Source organism: Rhinoderma darwinii, chromosome 5, assembly GCF_050947455.1.
Source record: "Rhinoderma darwinii isolate aRhiDar2 chromosome 5, aRhiDar2.hap1, whole genome shotgun sequence".
Taxonomy (NCBI): domain Eukaryota; kingdom Metazoa; phylum Chordata; class Amphibia; order Anura; family Rhinodermatidae; genus Rhinoderma; species Rhinoderma darwinii.
Window position 1 is genome coordinate 159,134,685 of NC_134691.1, and position 17,743 is coordinate 159,152,427.

At 42.4% G+C, this 17,743-nt stretch overlaps 1 protein-coding gene across 1 annotated transcript in view; it reads right to left on the bottom strand.

Moving 5' to 3' along the window:
- Window positions 1–15,827: 15,827 nt before the first annotated feature.
- RIPK1 (receptor interacting serine/threonine kinase 1) overlaps window positions 15,828–17,743 on the bottom strand; it is a 108,620-nt gene continuing 106,704 nt past the window's right edge. Inside the window, exon 12 of the mRNA XM_075828468.1 lies at window positions 15,828–17,023. Coding sequence (XP_075684583.1) covers window positions 16,737–17,023 — 287 coding nt within the window. The 3' untranslated portion in view covers window positions 15,828–16,736. The remainder of the gene's footprint in view (window positions 17,024–17,743) is intronic.

Consider the following 17,743-nt stretch of genomic DNA (forward strand, 5'->3'; position numbering starts at 1 on the left):
CATTAGAGCGTGAATCAGATAATGTAGGACAGGGGTCTCAAACTCGGCCGGGTAAGTGGGCTACATATAGAAAAAATCTGAAGTTGACGGGCCGCATTACTTTCAAATTTGATACAATACAAAATTATTGTTAATCAATTAGTTATTTGAACTACTATAATAATACTACATTACTATAACAATACTACATTACTATAATAATAGCGCTAGGTTTAAACTTAACGGAAATTTGCGCGTTTACTCCACATGCTTATTTTAACAATCCAGTTTTCCAGTTTAAGTGTCGCTAAATGCAGTCCGGCGTCTCAATTGGCAGCGTTTGGCAGACACACAAATGTCAAGATTAGGCAGCCCCTTTTTAAATAGTGCCATAGAGCCCTCTTTAGATAATGCCACAGTACCCCCTGTTGATACTGCCACAGTGCACTCTGTAGATAATGCCACAGTACCCTCTGTAGAAAATGCTACAGTACCCTCTGTAGATAATGCCACATACCCTAGATAATGCCACAATGTCCTCTGTAGATACTGCCACACACCCACCCGTAGATAATGCCACAGTGCCCTCTGTATATAATTGCAGTGGCCTTTGTAGATAATTCCACAGTGCCCTCTGTAGATACTGCCACAGTGCCCTCTGTAGATGCTGTCACAGTGCCCTCTGTAGATGCTGTCACAGTGCCCACTGCAGATGCTGCCACAGTGCCCTCTGTAGATGCTGCCACACCCCCCCCCCCCCCTCCAGTAGATAGCTCCATTGGGGCTCCCTCTAGGAGTGGAATCCCCAGCCAGAGCATTGCCGATGCTTTGGTCGGGGATTCCTCTGCTGGAGGAGTCACTGACATCACTGTCTATACATATATGGCCAGAGATGTCAGGGGCAACTCCAGAGCTGGAGTCCTGGGCAGAGCACTAGTAGTGTTCCTACTGGGACTCCAGCTGTGCTCCCGACATCACTGTCAAGCTCTGGGGAAGCCCTAGACATTGCTGTCCATATGTGGATTGCGATGTCAGGGGATTCCACAGAGTCCCGGAGCAGAGCCTATACTAGCGCTCTGCCCGGGACTCCGCTCTGGGGAAGACCCTGACAACACTGTCCATATATGGACAGTGATGTCAGGAAATTCCACAGAGTCCCGGAGCAGAGCCTATACTAGCACTCTGCCTGGGACACCGGCTCTGGAAAAGCCCCAGACATTGCGTGTCCATATATGGACAGCGATGTCAGGGGGATTCCACAGAGTCCCGGAGCGGAGCCTATACTAGTGCTCTGTCCGGGACTCCGCTCTGGGGAAGACCCCGACAACACTGTCCATATATGGACAGCGATGTCAGGGAATTCCACAGAGTCCCGGAGCAGAGCCTATACTAGCGCTCTGCCCGGGACTCCGGCTCTGGGGAAAACCCTGACAACACTGTCCATATATGGCAGCGATGTCAGGGAATTCCACAGAGTCCCAGAGCAGAGCCTGTACTAGCCGCTGTGTCCCGCATGCCGCATATGACAGCCTCAGGGCCGCATGCGGCCCGCGGGCCACGTGCTTGAGACCCCTGATGTAGGAGATAGGGCACTTATAATCTGGTGACAGAGCCTCTTTAAGGAAAAACAAAGAGAGGCGCAGCCAGACAGATGCAGCCTGCTCTTACCTCATCCAGACACTGCAGGGCACGCTCCCTCGGGTTGGATCGGAAGGAGCAGAGGACGATGGAAATTAATTAATAAAATGGAGAGTGCTACATAGGGCATTAAATGCGATAAAACCGGACAGTATTAGCAAAGCGTGAGCGTGTGCCTTGTGGTGTTGTTGTGCTCCACACACAACAATGCTGCTTGCGTATCGCTTTTCAGAAAATAGGAAGATGCCGCCATGGATCAATCCCAATGGAACGGTTCTGGTACTGGTCAGTCAGGTGTCTGAGGAAGGAGCAGATCCTACTCTGAAATGTGTTAAACTGTCAAAAAGCAAAATAGAAAAGATTTTACTGAAAGGACATTGGTGCTCCAGCAGAGTTCTTTAATTTGAAGAAGCAACTTCAGCGGATCCCTTTTTTCGTCTTCACACTTATTGAATTGAACGACAGAAGCCACTTTCGGGAGAAAAGACAGAAAGGGACAGAAAACCATCATATTCCCATGGATGACTAGGAAGGGTCACTTACAAGATAGAGCAGCCAGTTCTGATACCTGTCTGATGGGGGTGATGGCCACAAGAAAACAGCCTTCAGTGAAAGAAAATGTAGCAAAATGCTCTGAAAGGGCTCAAAGAGGAAACATGAAGCGCCCACAGGTTAAGACCCCAGGGCTGAGTCTAAAGGGAGGAATAACATTGTAAAACCACACCCTGCAAGAAGGACTATACCTAGAAAAGGGAAGGCCAATATTCACTGAAAAAGGATAGAAAGTGCAGAGGGAAGAAGAGAAACTAAGCTAAGCAAAGGCCTTGATCCAGACCCGACTGCAGGAAGGAGAGAATTCTAGGTGAGGAACATACCATGCGACAGAACTTTTTCTGTTCACACCCATGGATATAGGCTATGTACGGTGGTAGACCTTGGGCGATTGAGGTTTCTTGCCTTTTAACATTGTTTGGATGATTGGTTCAGAAAGATCATAGGGGGCTACATGCTATGATTTTAATCCCAATGTGACATTCCTAGCACTAAGTTCTAACCCTACAGCAGACTGCAGCCACAGTTAAAAACATCTCTGCACAGAGTACTGAGTGTTGTACCACTGCAACCAGCAGAACCACCAATACTATATCTATTACATATATAATAACTATCTATTCACTAGTCTAGGGACTGAAATTTATTTTGAATCAATTACTGGCCGTAGCGTCTCTAATAAAAGTTAAGTTTTATTTAACTTAGTATTTAAGTAGTGAGGAAAAAAAGTTTCTTCTTGCCCTCTGGCAATTTTTGTTTTTCACTTTAAAAGTAGGCTCATTTAATGATAAAGGAACATTCAATGGCAGCATTTGGGTGACAGAGTATGTAGCATAAAGTAAAATGTAGCCTACCCTTCATGCACAGGCATGTTAGCAGACCAGTGACTAGTTGTTGTCCCTTCCACTGTCAGCTACTATGATGTGTCAAAGAACTGGATAACTGACCTAAATAGCACGGTCTCCGATTCCAGTGCTGTTTATTTTCCTGGGCCCCCATTCCAGAGATATGGCCCACTGTTGTTTTGGCTCCCTATAAACTAATTTTCTGTAGTTCGCTAAAGGGATAGAATTAGCGTCCCTACCTTAGATACTGACCAATCAGCGTGAGGCAGCTTGAGGGTAGCTCATGCTCTGTTGGCGAACTACAGAAAATTAGCATATAGAGAGCACCCACAACTGTGGGCCATATCTCTGGAACAGAGGGGGTCCAGAAAAAAAAAATCGGCACTGGAATCAAGGAGACAGCACTATTCGGGTCAGTTACCCAGTTCAACTTATATGACCTAGTGACAGCTCCGCTTTAAATATGTATATGAGCCATGTATTTGGGGTCCCTTTACTCTCTGATACCCAGATATTCCTGTCTCAACCAGTAGCAACATTGTTTATTTTATCATGTATAGAAACCTGCGGACAGTGACATTTTTCTTCATTACTATTCCCATCCTTCCTTTAATTACTTTTAATAGCTTTTTTTCCCCCAACGGATACATAGTTCAAATAGGTAATCATGGATCGAAACATTATTCATTTTAGGTGCCATTGACTTCAGTGAGGAAAATACAGACCCAATACCGCCAATGCTGCATATTTCAAATAAAGAAAAATAAGCTTACGTTTATTGCTGAATTGTCTAACATTAACTACAAACTTGTGTACAAAGCCTTGGTGTTGAGAGGGCACCCTAGAACCAACTTAACAGGTACAAAAATCTTTTTAACCCCTTAAGGACGCAGCCTAGTTTTGGCCTTAAGGCTCAGAGCCCATTTTTCAAATCTGACATATTTCACTTTATGTGGTAATAACGTCGGAATGCTTAAACCTATCCAAGCGATTCTGTGAATGTTTTCTCGTGAGACATTGGGCTTCATGTTAGTGGTAAAATTTGGTCGATATATTCAGTGTTTATTTGTGAAAAATTGCAAAATCTAGAGAAAATTTTGAAAAAAATAGCATTTTTCGGAATTTAAATGCATCTTTGTAAAACAGATGGTTATACCACCCAAAATAGTGACTAGTTCACATTTCCCATATGTCTACTTTAGATTGGCATCGTTTTTTGAGCATTCTTTTATTTTTCTTGGACGTTACAAGGCTTAGAACATAAACAGCAATTTCTCATATTTTTAAGAAAATTTCAAAAGCCTTTTTTTTTTTAAGGTATCTGTTCAGTTCTGAAGTGGCTTTGAGGGGCCTATGTATTAGAAACCCCCATAAAACACCCCATTTTAAAAACTAGACCCCTCAAAGTATTCAAAACAGCATTTAGATTTTTTTTTAATCCTTTATGCATTTCACAGGAATTAAATCAAAGTGGATTTGCAAATTTCATTTTTCTTGCTGAATTTCAATTTTATTCCATTTTTTTCTGTAACACAGAAGGTTTTACCAGAGAAACACTACTAAATATGTATTGCCCAGATTCTGCAGTTTTTAGAAATGTCCCACATGTGGCTCTAGTGCGGTCGTGGACTAAAACACAAGCCCCAGAAGCAAAGAAGCACCTAGTGCATTTTGAGGCCTCTTTTTTTATTAGAATATATTTTAGGCAGCATGCCAGGTTTGAAGAGGTGTTGAGGTGCCAAAACATTAGGAATCCCCCAAAAGTGACCCCATTTTGCAAACTACACACCTCAAGGAATTCATTTATGGGTGTTGTGACCATTTAGACCCCACAGTTTTTACACAGAATTTATTTGAATTGGGCTGTGAATTAAAAAAAATGTAATTTTTTCCAATAATATGTCATTTTAGCTAAAAAATTCTTATTTTCACAAGGAATAAAATACCCCATTTTGTTGCCCAATTTGTCCTGAGTGCGGCAATACCCCATTTGTGGTGATAAACTGCCATTTGGGCCCATGGGAGGGCTATTTGTTCTATGGAGTCCAGATTTTGCTGGATTGGTTTTCGGGTGCCATGTCGCATTTGCAGAGCCCCAGAGGTATCAAAGCAATGGAAACCCACCAGAAGGGACCCCATTTTGGAAACTACACCCCTCAAGGAATTCATTTATGAGTGTTGTGACAATTTAGACCCCACAGTTTTTTCACAGAATTTATTTGAATTGGGCTGTGAATGTAATTTTTCCCAATGAGATGTCGTTTTGGCAAAAAATTTCAAATTTTCACAAGGAATAAAATAGCCAATTTTCTTGCCCAATTTGTCCTGAGTGCGACAATACCCCAGTTGTGGTGATAAACTGCAGTTTGGGCCCATGGGGGGGCTCAAAAGGAAAGGACCACCATTTTGCCTACTGGGGATTTTCTGGTGCTAAGTCATGTATGCAGAAGCCCCTGAGGTACCAGTACAGTTGAAACCCCCAAGAAGTGACCCCATTTTAAAAACGACACCCCTTAAGGCATTCATCTAGAGGTGTCGTAAGCATTTTGACCAGAGACATACACCCCATAAACTGTAATGTGGGTTCTCCTGGGTATGGCAATACCCTCAATGTGGCTGTTAACAGCTGCCTGGGCACGCAGCAAGGCTCAGAAGGGAAAGACGAGGGTGATAAGCTGTGCGTAGTGCATCAGGGTAAGTAAAACTGGGGTAGATTAAAAATCAAGGGATGTATGATAAATTTTAAAACACTCTTTCATACAGGGCTCTGATTATTCGGGACACGTGTCACATTGATATATTGTGTCCTCCCTTATCCCCCTCTTATAGCAGACTTTGCACCTCTTTTGACTTTTTCCCTTCTTGCCAGTTTGGGGAACTTCTCCTGGAAAGTGTTGCCCTGGTACGATGCGTGTGGCCCCGCTTCCAGAAGTACTAGGTGCCCCCCCTTCTTGGTCCCTAAAGATTAGTTTCTTGATAACCACTTCTTGAAATTCCAGGAAAGTTCCCCTCTGGCTTGTACATCGACGTAGCACGTACGCATTGTACAATGCCATCTGTATGATGTGCACGGCCAGCTTCTTATACCATACCGCATTGCGCTGTAGGGCTTCAGGACTTGATCTGACAAGTCCACCCCTCCCATTTACCTATTGTAGTCCAGGATGCAGTCTGGTTTGGGGGTCTCTGTACTGATACCTCGTACAGGTACATGGGTACTGGTGGGACATCTCTCTTGTCTTGTACGTGACACACAATATGTTGCTGCTAGATTGTGCCCTGCTCTCACCCCTTCTGAGTGTTTGCCCTGCAGAGTCTTAGGGAGGCCTCTCAGATTTCTTCTAGCAGTGCCGCATGCCGCAGGACTTCTGGAAGCGAGGCAGTTGAAGATTGGGATGCTGGTATAAAAATTATCCAGGTAGAGGCGGTAACCCTGATCCAGCAGTGGGTGCACCAAATCCCACACAATTTTTGCATTAACTCCCAGTAAGGGGGGGAATTCTGGGGGCTGAATACTGCTGTCCTTCCCTTCATATATCCTAAATTACTCGGCAGGTACTGGCGAAATTGAAGCCTCCCTTTAAAATGTACCAAGGACTCATCAATAGAAATACACTTCTCGGGGGTGTATGCTTGGGAAAACTGGGCACTGAAACGGTCTAATAGGGGTCTCCGTTTATACAAACGGTCAAAACTGGGGTCATCTCGGGGTGGGCACGGCTCATTATCAGTATAATGTAAGAAGCGAAGTATTGCCTCGTTTTTATTTTTTTTTAGGTTCCAGTTCAGTTCTGAAGTTGCTTTGAGGGGCCCATATATTAGAAACCCCTATCAAACACCCTATTTTAGAAACTAGACCCCTCAATGTATTCACAACAGCATTTAGAAAGTTTATGAAGTCTTTAGGTGTTTCACGGAAATTTAGAGCAAAGTAGAGGTGAAATTGAAATATTTTTTTTTGTCAGAAAATCCTTTTTATTAAAAATGTTTCTATAAAACAGAAGGTTTTACCAGAGAAACGCAACTCAATACTTATTGCCCAGATTCTGCAGTTTAGAGAAATATCCCACATGTGGCCCTAGTGTGATAATGGACTGAAGTACCGGCCTCCGAAGCAAAAGAGCACCAAGAGGATTATGAGACTTCCATTTCATTGTCCGGTTTGAAGAGGTCTTGTGGTGCCAAAACCGTGGAAACCCCCGAAAAGTGACCCCATTTTGGAAACTAGACCCCTTGAGGAATTCATTGCAGTTTTCATGGGGTGCATGCAACTTTTTGATCAGTTTTTATTCTATTTTTAAGAGGCGTGGTGACTAAAAAACAGAAATTCTACTATTGTTTTTTTATTCTATTTTTTTACAGCGTTCACCGTGCGCTTTAAATGACATATTCACTTTATTCTGCGGGGCGATACGATTATGGCGATACCAGATGTTTATCTTTTTTTATGTCTTATGGCGTTTGCACAATAAAATACTTTTTGTAAAAAATAATTTACTTTTTGTGTTGCCTTATTCTAGGAGCCATAACTTTTTTATTTTTCCATCAAGAAAGCCGTGCAAGGACTTGTTTTTTGCGTAACGAACTGTAGTTTCGATCAGGACCATTTTTAGGTACATGCAACTTTTTGAACTCTTTTTATTCCATTTTTTAGGAGGTGAAGTGACCAAAAAATTGTCATTCTGGTACGGTTTATTATTTTCTTTTATGGCGTTCACCGTGCGGGATAAATAACGAAATAATTTTGTAGGTCAGGCCGTTACGGACGTGGCGATACCAATTATGTATAGTTTATTTGTTTATTTTAATAATAAAGACTGATAAGGGAAAAGGGGGGATTTTTACTTTTATCACTTTTAAAACTTTTATTTTCTTATTTTTACACAACTTTTTTTTACTTTTTTACTTTGTCCCACTAGTGGACTTGAGGGCAGGAGGCCCTGATCGCTATTCTAATACACTGCAATATATGCGTAGTGCAGTGTATTAGAACTGTCAGCTACTCACTGACAGCAAGCATAGTGGGTCCTGACTCTGTCAGGACCCACTAGGCTTCCGTCAATGGCGTATCCGGAGTCCATCATGTAGCGGGCCGTCGATGGCGGTTTAACCCCCAAGAAGCCGCGATCGCTATTGAACGCGGCTTCTGAGGGGTTAATCTGCGGGGACCACCGCGATCGGTCCCTGCACATTGAGCTGTGATAGCCTGCTGTCGGAAACAGCAGCTATCACAGCTCATGAACGCGTTTCATCCATGACATTCTATTATGTCATGGAGCGCGAACGATGCACTTACCATGACATAATAGTATGTCCTGGAGCGTTAAGGGGTTAAGAGAATGTGCATGCAAATAGCACAATGACCTGAAATACTGTATTTCTTAATATATAGAATCCAGAATACATTAAGTCACATGTAAAAATTGAATACTTCATCTACTTAAAAGACATTTTATTTTTTCCTAATAAATTGAAAACACATTTTTAAATAAAATAAATTTATTTGTCATAATGTTTTCACATATTATATAAAAAGAGCAGTTTGCCTAGCCATAACTATCCCAAGTATCCCGGAAACAGTGAGATAGTCCTGGATTCCTGCAACTTTCCCAAAACTCAATACATCTGTGATCCTTTCTACCTGACCTCTTTTTCAGAGCCGACCTGTGATTGCAGAAATGGGAACAGGAAGAGATAGTTACTGATCAGAGAAGCTGATTGGCCGCTTGCATGTAAATTCCTGTTAGGGGAGTTGAGAGAAGTACAGGACAGTGGAAGAAATAAGCGTCATGTATTATATGGACATTTTGACTGGCAGATTTATATGGGAACTGCTGTGGCTGACATACTTGTATGGACACTGGTGTAACAGTAAATACTTTGTGGGCACTGCTATGTGAGGTTAATTGGTTTTATGGGAACTGTCATGTGGCAGTTCTGTGTTTAGATTGTCTGTAGGCAAAGTACTAGAGACAACACAGTAGTCGATATTTTACAGCCCTAATGTTGGGAAAGTCAGCTATAGGCACTACAATTTAAAACCGTTCAAGGGTGTCATTTGTGTCACTAGCTCAGGGCATTTAGCCTGAAAACACAATTGTCTTGAGGTTAGAATTATGTTTTGGATGGTGGAAAGGATAGGGGTGGATTCATGTGTAGTATAACTTTACGTCCCAGATTTGACTGTATTGAATCTGCAGCAAAATCTGATTGTTTTACATGTGTATTCTGCGGCGGATTTGGATGCAAAGGGATATAATATTGAATAACAATTGCAACATTTAAAATCCTTTTTTTTTTTTTTTAATTGTATGTTTTTTATTTTCATTTATCATAACATAAATATACAAACCGTAGTAAATTCAGACAAGTAGATACATCTTATTCGGATAAAGGCGACAACATTTTGCATAGTATATTGGTCATTTTTACAGACGTCAACATCTTATTACCCCAGTGTAGCATATGGATTCCATATGCAAATTGCCCTCTGTCCGCTTATATATCCGAGAAACATTAAAGAGGTTATTGTCTGTTCTGAGTATGAAATAAAGGATATGAAGTTTTAACTCGTTCCTCAATTCACAGTTGTATCTCTCGCCTACACAAAATAAAGATTAATTCCAACAATATTAACACGACAATCGACAGACACATTAGGATAGGGAAGGGATAAGGTAGGAGTTGTAGCTTTAGGAGATATCTTAATCTCTATATTAAACCTGGATGTACTTTAAGAACAGTGGTCTTTCTCTCTCATGGAGGTCTAGAGGAATCGTACATGTCCCAAAACCTCCACACACTTGTAAAGCGGTCTACGCAATTATTCAGTGAGGCCGTCAATGATTCCAATCTCTTGACCTCCTTTATTCTGTTGTAAAGGGCTTCTAGCGTAGGAGGCGTTTTACGTTTCCAATTGGCCGCAATAAGACATTTCGCTGCTGTCAGTATATGTAGAAGTAACCGGGACTGAACTTTCCCCCAACCCTTCGGAGGCACATTTAAAAGATAAGTCAATGCTTGGTTCGCAGGTCTATTCCCAAATACTTCTTGAATGAGATTTTCTACTTCCCCCCAAAAGGGTCGCACTAGTTTGCAGTCCCAAAAAATATGAGGAAGTGTCCCCACGTCGCCGTGGCATCTCCAGCACCTATCCGATACCAACGGGTAAATGCGATGGAGGAATTCCGGGGTGTGATACCAATGCATTAAAATTTTATACTGGTTCTCCTTATAAGCCGCACATAAAGATGACTTCGCTGCCTGGGACCAGATGATTTGCCACAGCGACCTGGGTAACTCCCTACCCAAATATGCCTCCCACCTGGCCATGTATCTATGTCTGGCTGGCTCTTGAAGGGGGGAGTCTGCCAGAATAGCATACATCTCCGATATTAACCCTCTAGTTGAAACAGTTGTTTTGCAGAGCCTTTCAAAGGCTGTGGGCTTAGAGAAACCCTGTTCTGTTCGTATAGAGCTAGCAAAGTGTGTGATTTGAATGTAACTGTAGTATGAGTTGTTGGGCAAATTGTATTTAGCTTGCAACGTTGAAAACGGTAGAATTGTGCGTTGACAAGGGTCTACTATATCAGCAAAGTAAAATAATCCTGCTCTCGACCATGGTTGTGACATCTTTGTAGTGAGGCTCTCTGGTAGGGAGGGGTTATATAGGAAAGGTGTCATTAGGGACTTTAAGGAAGATAATGCATATTTCGCCTTCGATAACCTCCAGATATTCCTAGTGAATGTCATTGTGTGTAGGAGGGGGGTCGCTAAAGTGTCCGTCGTCCCCGACCATAATAATGCATTTGGGTGTGTAGGTGCTATCCACAGTTTCTCAATCTCAGTCCATTTATTATATGCCCTTAGAGAGGTCCAACATGGTATCCTTCTCAAATGTACCGCTAAATAGTACCGGTAAACGTCTGGAACCGCTAATCCACCCGCCCCCACCGATGTAAGCATGACTGATACTGGGATTCTATGTCTTTTACCCGCCCAAATGTATTTCAGTAGTGCTGTTTGAAATCTGCAGATGTCTTTTCGTGGTATAGGGACCGGGAGGGTTTCCAGAAGGTATAAGTATTTTGGTAGGATATTCATTTTAACCGCCGATATCCTGCCAAAAAACGACAGGGGTAGGACAGACCATCTAGCTATGAGTTTGCTTATATCCTCAAAGAAGGGGACATAATTATGTTTGTACAGTGAGGTATATGAGCTAGAGATCCGAGTGCCCAAGTATTTTATTGTATCTGTCTTCCAAGTATATTTAAAGGAAGATTGCAGGGTTGTTATGAGCGCTGGGGCTAGATTGATCGGCAAGGCTTCTGTTTTAGAGTTGTTAATTTTATAACCTGAGTATCGACTATATTCCTTCAGAACCAAGTGCAGATTAGGCAGGGATATTTGTGGATTGCGTAGAGTCAGGAGAACATCATCCGCGAAGAGGGATATCTTAAATTCCCTGTCTCTTACCATGATACCCTGTATATCTGGATTTTTCCTGATATATGAAGCCAGTGGCTCTACGCAAAGCACAAAAAGGAGGGGAGAGAGCGGGCAGCCCTGGCGGGTACCATTGAATATAGAAAAGGTTTGGGATGTAGCATGTGGCAATTTCACCGCCGCGTTTGGAGAAGAGTATAGTGCTCGTATCGCTTGGAGGAAAGGGCCAGAAATGCCTATTGTCTCTAGGGTGGCGAAGAGGAAGGACCAATCTAATCGGTCAAAAGCTTTCTCAGCATCTAAGCTCAGGAGTAAGCCCGATGTTTCTGTTTGATTAACCACATCTATCAGGTCTATAGTTCTTCTAGTATTATCCCCTGCCTGTCTATGCATGACAAATCCCACCTGGTCTTTGTGGACTAGTCCAGGTAGTAGGGAGCTCAGTCTATTGGCTAAAATCTTAGTAAATATTTTTAAATCCGCGTTCAGCAGCGATATCGGTCTATAGTTAGAGCAATCAGTATGATCCTTTTCTGGTTTGGGAATAACCGTAATAAAAGAGTGGAGCATTGAGGGAGGTATCTGTTCCCCCATCAGGAAAGAGTTAAAGAGATCTATCATGTGTGGAGTTAGTGAGTCCTGAAAAATTTTGTAATAAAGATAAGAGAAACCATCAGGCCCTGGTGATTTGCCGCTAGGGAGCTCCTTGATCGTATCTTGCATTTCTTCTAACGAAATGGGTGCATTAAGCATATTAATGTCTGATGCTGTGAGAGTAGGTAGAGAGCTGGGTTTTAAATATTCCAAGAGACATTGGGTTCGGGTTGTGGGATCTGTAGGGAGTTGGGACGGTAGTGAATATAGCTTTGTATAATATTGATGGAATAGGTCAGCCTGTTGTTTAGGGTCAAAGAGTAACTGTCCTTGTGAGTTTTTAAGTACCGCTGGGGTCGAATTTAATTGTTTAGTACGTAACTGTGCTGCTAATAGTGAGTGTGCCTTGTTTCCCCGTTCGTAATATTTCTGCTTAGTATATAATAATAACCGTTCCACTTTGGCTATGGAGAGATCTTTTAATTTTCCTCTCGTCTCAATAATGCGACGGAGAGTAACTGTAGAAGGCGATATCGCCATTTTACGCTCCAGGGAAGCAAGTGTCACTGTCAGATCTTTCTGCTGTTGTTTTGTGTCTCGCTTAATCCGTGAAGAAATAGAGATACAGTGCCCCCGAAGAACTGCTTTATGAGCTTCCCATATTGTAGATAGCGTAGGGACCGAGTTTTTGTTAAGGATGAAATATGTGTCAATGTGATTCTTAAGAGCCTCTCGGTGTATCAGATTTTTAATCAGCCTTTCGTTTAGTCTCCAGTGGCATTGTCTTGTAGTCCGCAAGTCTGAACTGAGGTCAAGTATGATCGGTGCGTGGTCCGACCAAGTGATAGGGCCAATATCTGTCGAGGACGTAGAGCGTAATCCCGGAACATTACCTAAAAAGAGGTCTATCCTTGTATGAGTGTTGTGTGGGTGGGAGTAAAAAGTGTATTGTTTAGCCGAAGGATTAGTTACCCTCCACAGGTCATGGAGATTATGTTTACGGATCAGTCGACGAAAGGCTAGGGTATGTCTGCGTAAGTTTGCTGGTGGTGTGGGTACAGTGAGGGACTGTCTATCCCTTATGTCCGATACTGGAAGGTTAAAGTCTCCCCCTATGTAAAGAGTGTTAGGCGGAAGACGTGCGAGTTTTGCAAACACTTTCTCTAGGAAAGGGACCTGCAGGGTATTTGGTGCATAAATATTACATAACGTGAGTGGGACTCCTCTCAATGTCCCTACCAGGATAACATATCGCCCCATTGGGTCCATAATGGACTTATTAACTTGCAGGGGGCAATCTCTAGATACTAGAATCGCGACTCCCGCTTTTTTCTTATTTTGTGTCGCCGTGTATACCATAGGAAAGTGGGACTGCGCAAATTTAAAGGAGCCCGATCTGTCATGGTGCGTTTCCTGGAGAAAAGCAATATCTGCTTTCAAATCCTTTAATTCTTTGAGCGCTAATCTCCGTTTCACATTAGAGTTTAGGCCTTTAACATTTAATGAAACTATACGCGCCATGACAGATCTGATGTCTGTTGATCAAACACAAATATTAACCCCTGTAAGGGGCCCAACCTGTATCCATGGTATGGTGGCAAGAGACCGCAGTTCCTCTTTTTTTCTTTTGAGCCATGTTCTCGAGGATAACTCCTAATATATGTTTCACTACCAGAGAAAGAAGGGGGTGGATAGGGGAGACATAGACATAAAAACACATAAAATATTAGCCATAAACATATACAGCACCGGTACGTTATCAAGTCATACGATTGACTGTGAATGGAAAATGCTTTCCATATGGAGACATAATAATTCAACCGAGTATTATGCATAAAAATCAATGAAAACACTAGGTGCATATAATGCCCTAGGAAAGTGACTCGTCTCCCTAGGGGATACATTTCCCCAGAAGTCGATACAGCCAGGACCCGTCCTAGCATCCTTTCCTCGAAGATCAGCCAAATCTGGTGACTTGGCCTGAGAATCCTCCACCCCCACCCATTCGAGTATAATACAATTTTTGAACAGAAAGAAAAAAGATAGAGAATTAACACATAACAACTGCATCAAGAAAACATTCAATGCGGCTTGTGCACTAGGAAGTGCATATTCGAGTAATAGCCTCCCGCAACAGTTTCCTTTATCTCCGGATTGGAGATCTGCGACCCCTGTCAACACTAGGGTTCTCCCGTGTATCAGGTTTCTTTTTTTGTAGGACTTTATGCCAGATGGGTGGAGGAGGTGGAGGGGGTAAGACTAGATCCCAACTGGGCAACTTCGGTGCAGAGATATCCAATGTGGCGCAGAAGTCCTGAACATCTATAGGCGACCGTAAAACTGCAGAGCGTCCATCTTTTCTAGCTGTAAGACTAAAGGGGAAGCCCCATCGATACAGGATATTAGCATCTTTCAGGATGGAGAGCAGCGGGCGCAGTTGGCGCCGCTTATGTAGGGTTATCCACGAGAGATCCGGCAAAAATTGAATTGTAGCATTTCCATATTCAATGGTTCGCTGGGTTCTAGCCTTGGCCATTATGGTTTCCTTCAACTCAAAATCCGTGACACAGCAAATTATATCTCGTGGCAGGGTGCTGGCTCCTTTAGGTCGTAAGGCTCTGTGAGCTCTGTCTAATTTAATAGGTTGGTCCGCGGCTGCACCTATGACTTTGTTAAAAATGGTAGTCAGGATCTGTTTCACATTTTCGTCTTGTTTCGGTTCAGGCACACCCCTTACTCTGATGTTGTGGCGTCTACCCCGATTATCTAGGTCTTCCAGGTGGTTATGGTAATCACTGAGAGCCGTATTTTGGGCCACTACCGTGGATTGTAGCTGGGAAATATATTGGCGGGTGGAGTCGTGGTCATCTTCCAGCGTTTCCACTCTATTTGCTACATATCTTATGTCTTGTCTTACAGCTGCAATGGCGGCGTTACAGGTATCTTTTACCTCCGCTATAAGCACTTTAAAATCCTCTCTGGTAGGAAGCTGACTTAGGATGGCATGCCAGTCTGCCCTTTTAGGTGCAGGGTACTCAGAGTCTGAGGATGAGAGATCCGCCTGAAGATCTAGGGTTCGGTCACATGAGGATGGACGCACTAAGATGGAGGAAGCTTCTCGCTCCGTCTCACATACCTCCCTTCCCCTGTCCCTAAGACGTTTCGAGGAGGAGGAGGAGGAGGGGGAGGGGGTCTCATCTCTCGGAGGTCTCAGAGCCCTGGGCAAAAGTGGGAAATCTTCCAAGGTAAGAGGTAAGTCACTAACCTGTAGGTTCTTGTGTTTTGGGAAGACTCCTTCCGAGAAAATAGGCAGAGTCTCTGCATGTTGCACTAAAGCATCCAAAGATGGCGGACTGATCTCCACGTGGCTGCCCTCCTTCCTCTGGTAATATCTCTGGTCGGCAATTGTCAAACTAGGTGGCTCCGGTATCTGGGTCTGTACTTGCCCTGTGAGCGGTTCTGTATGCGGGTCTCCCTCCAGGGTTTCCGACGGGCACCATGAAGCCTGCGATGCTGTGTCCGAGGAGGGTGCCAGTAATGGCGCCTGCTCTGTCTGCGCGTCTGCACGGAGGAATGCCTCCAGGGTTCCGGGAGTTGGCGCTCCGGAGGGTGCCAGCTTATTCTCCGGTTTCTTAGGACCACGTTTCACCATCTTGCGGGCTTATCGGGAGGCTAAATCCGAAATTAACCGCTGCTAAAAGGGTGGTTAGTAGAGGAGCTCCGGATCGTGCGTCCTACTCCATCGACATCCGGTCACGCCCCCTCTTAAAATCCTTTTAAGATACCCCCACATAAAGAATCCTTTAAAGGGGGTTTCTGACAATCAAGAAACACCACATATTGTAATGCATTTACCTTTAAAATGGACACGCATAACATTTTATATAATTATATCCTGACCATTGCATCAGCAAAACAATTTTGGACCAGTTGGAATATAAATCTCAAAGAATGTTTCATGCTTCAATGAACAGGATGGCAAGAGGACAGCAGTTGAATGGATAAAGCAGCGACATAGAAATTGAAGATTTATCTCAGAGCAGATATATATAATGAAAACATAACATATCAAATTATTTTTTACTTATTTCCTTACTTTCGGTACAAAGGTAAATCCACCTAAGGAATTCATTTTCATTGTCTTTACAGAATATTACGGAAAGCATTATTGTGTGGAGATAGCAGTCATTATTTGCATAGAAAATAGCTCTTCTATAATATGTCCACAGAACATAAACATCTCTTGGGAATTTTTTTTATTTTAGAAAAAAATATTTTTGAATACAAAACACAACAGTCTTTGTGATCGTTGTTGATTAAACTCTTTTTAAAATAATATCAAGAAGTGGAAAAAGAAAGGATCAACCCAGGACTGGCTTCATTCTGTTTATTACAATAGAAATATTTGCCAGCAACATATGGGAAGAAGAACCAAGATTATTCCCTAGTTTAGCGATGGTTCAATCATATGTATCATTTAAAAAAAACATTCTGACATGTGTCCAAATATGCATTACAGGAAGATGTAAACTGACGGGCTAAAAAAAGGTTATCACAATATGACATGTCTGTATGGCCTTGTCTGTAATGGGAGCCAGCATCTTCTGTGATTATATGACAAAACGCTCTCATGATGTTCCATGTGACGTTCCACACATGACTGTTAGATCATATGCAATTTTATTGTTTGTTCAACATGATTAATTGGTTGAGAAGGTCTGTATCTTTTATATAATAAAGCGCTGTGGCAACCTTTCCAACTGTGGCATTTTTTGTCCCCTCTTTCATCTGCCATTTGTGCAACATCTGATAAACTTTTTCCTTCAATCCATCCCGGTCATAGTCATGGTCAATTTCTTCAATTTCAGGCTGGCGAAAGCCAACTTTGCGTGCAAACTCTTTCCATTTCCGGGATAAATTGTCTCTCAAAAGGTGCATCTGGTCGTCATTCAATAAAGAATTGCTCCCTGAATGCAAAAATACAAAGAAAGCTTAATAACCTTATGATAAGAGATGTTCCATCTACTTTATCCAAATTGTGACAGATTCTTTTGTCATGAGCTTTATACTAGTTAAATTAACAAAATTCCTTAATTCAGAATTTTTTCCATGTGTGTTTCGGCAAATTAGGGAAATTCCAGAAATTTACAGTGCTAATGAAAATCATGGCCAACAGATTACAGTCCACTAAAACGGGTTAAGTCATGGTAAATTGCTCACTTTCGATGGCATTGTACATTAAACATCACACCATCATGAGACTGGAAGCTGATGAATCATATTGCTGGATTTTCTGGTCTGACTTGGTCAGAATTTTTTATTTTTTTTGTAAGATATTCGTGAAGTTTGTTAGGACGATATAGAATAGTCCGGTATCTAATATTTGGATCAATGGCTCCCAATCTGATCTTTTTTTTTTTGTTAAACAATTATTATTTAAGTGATTACACATTGTTTTAATTTTTTTTAATTTTTTCACAAGCCAGGAAATATTATAAATTAGATTCTAATTTATAACAATTCCATGTGCTGGCCACTAGAGGGAGCAGTTCCCAAAACTGCAGCATGGTCAATGTGTTAAAGCAACCTCATTGCTTTATGCTGCAAATTTGGGGTAGACACACTCTCTCTAGTGTCTTCACACAATCCCCCCTCCCTTATTCTGGCTAGTGCCAGGAGAAGGAGGG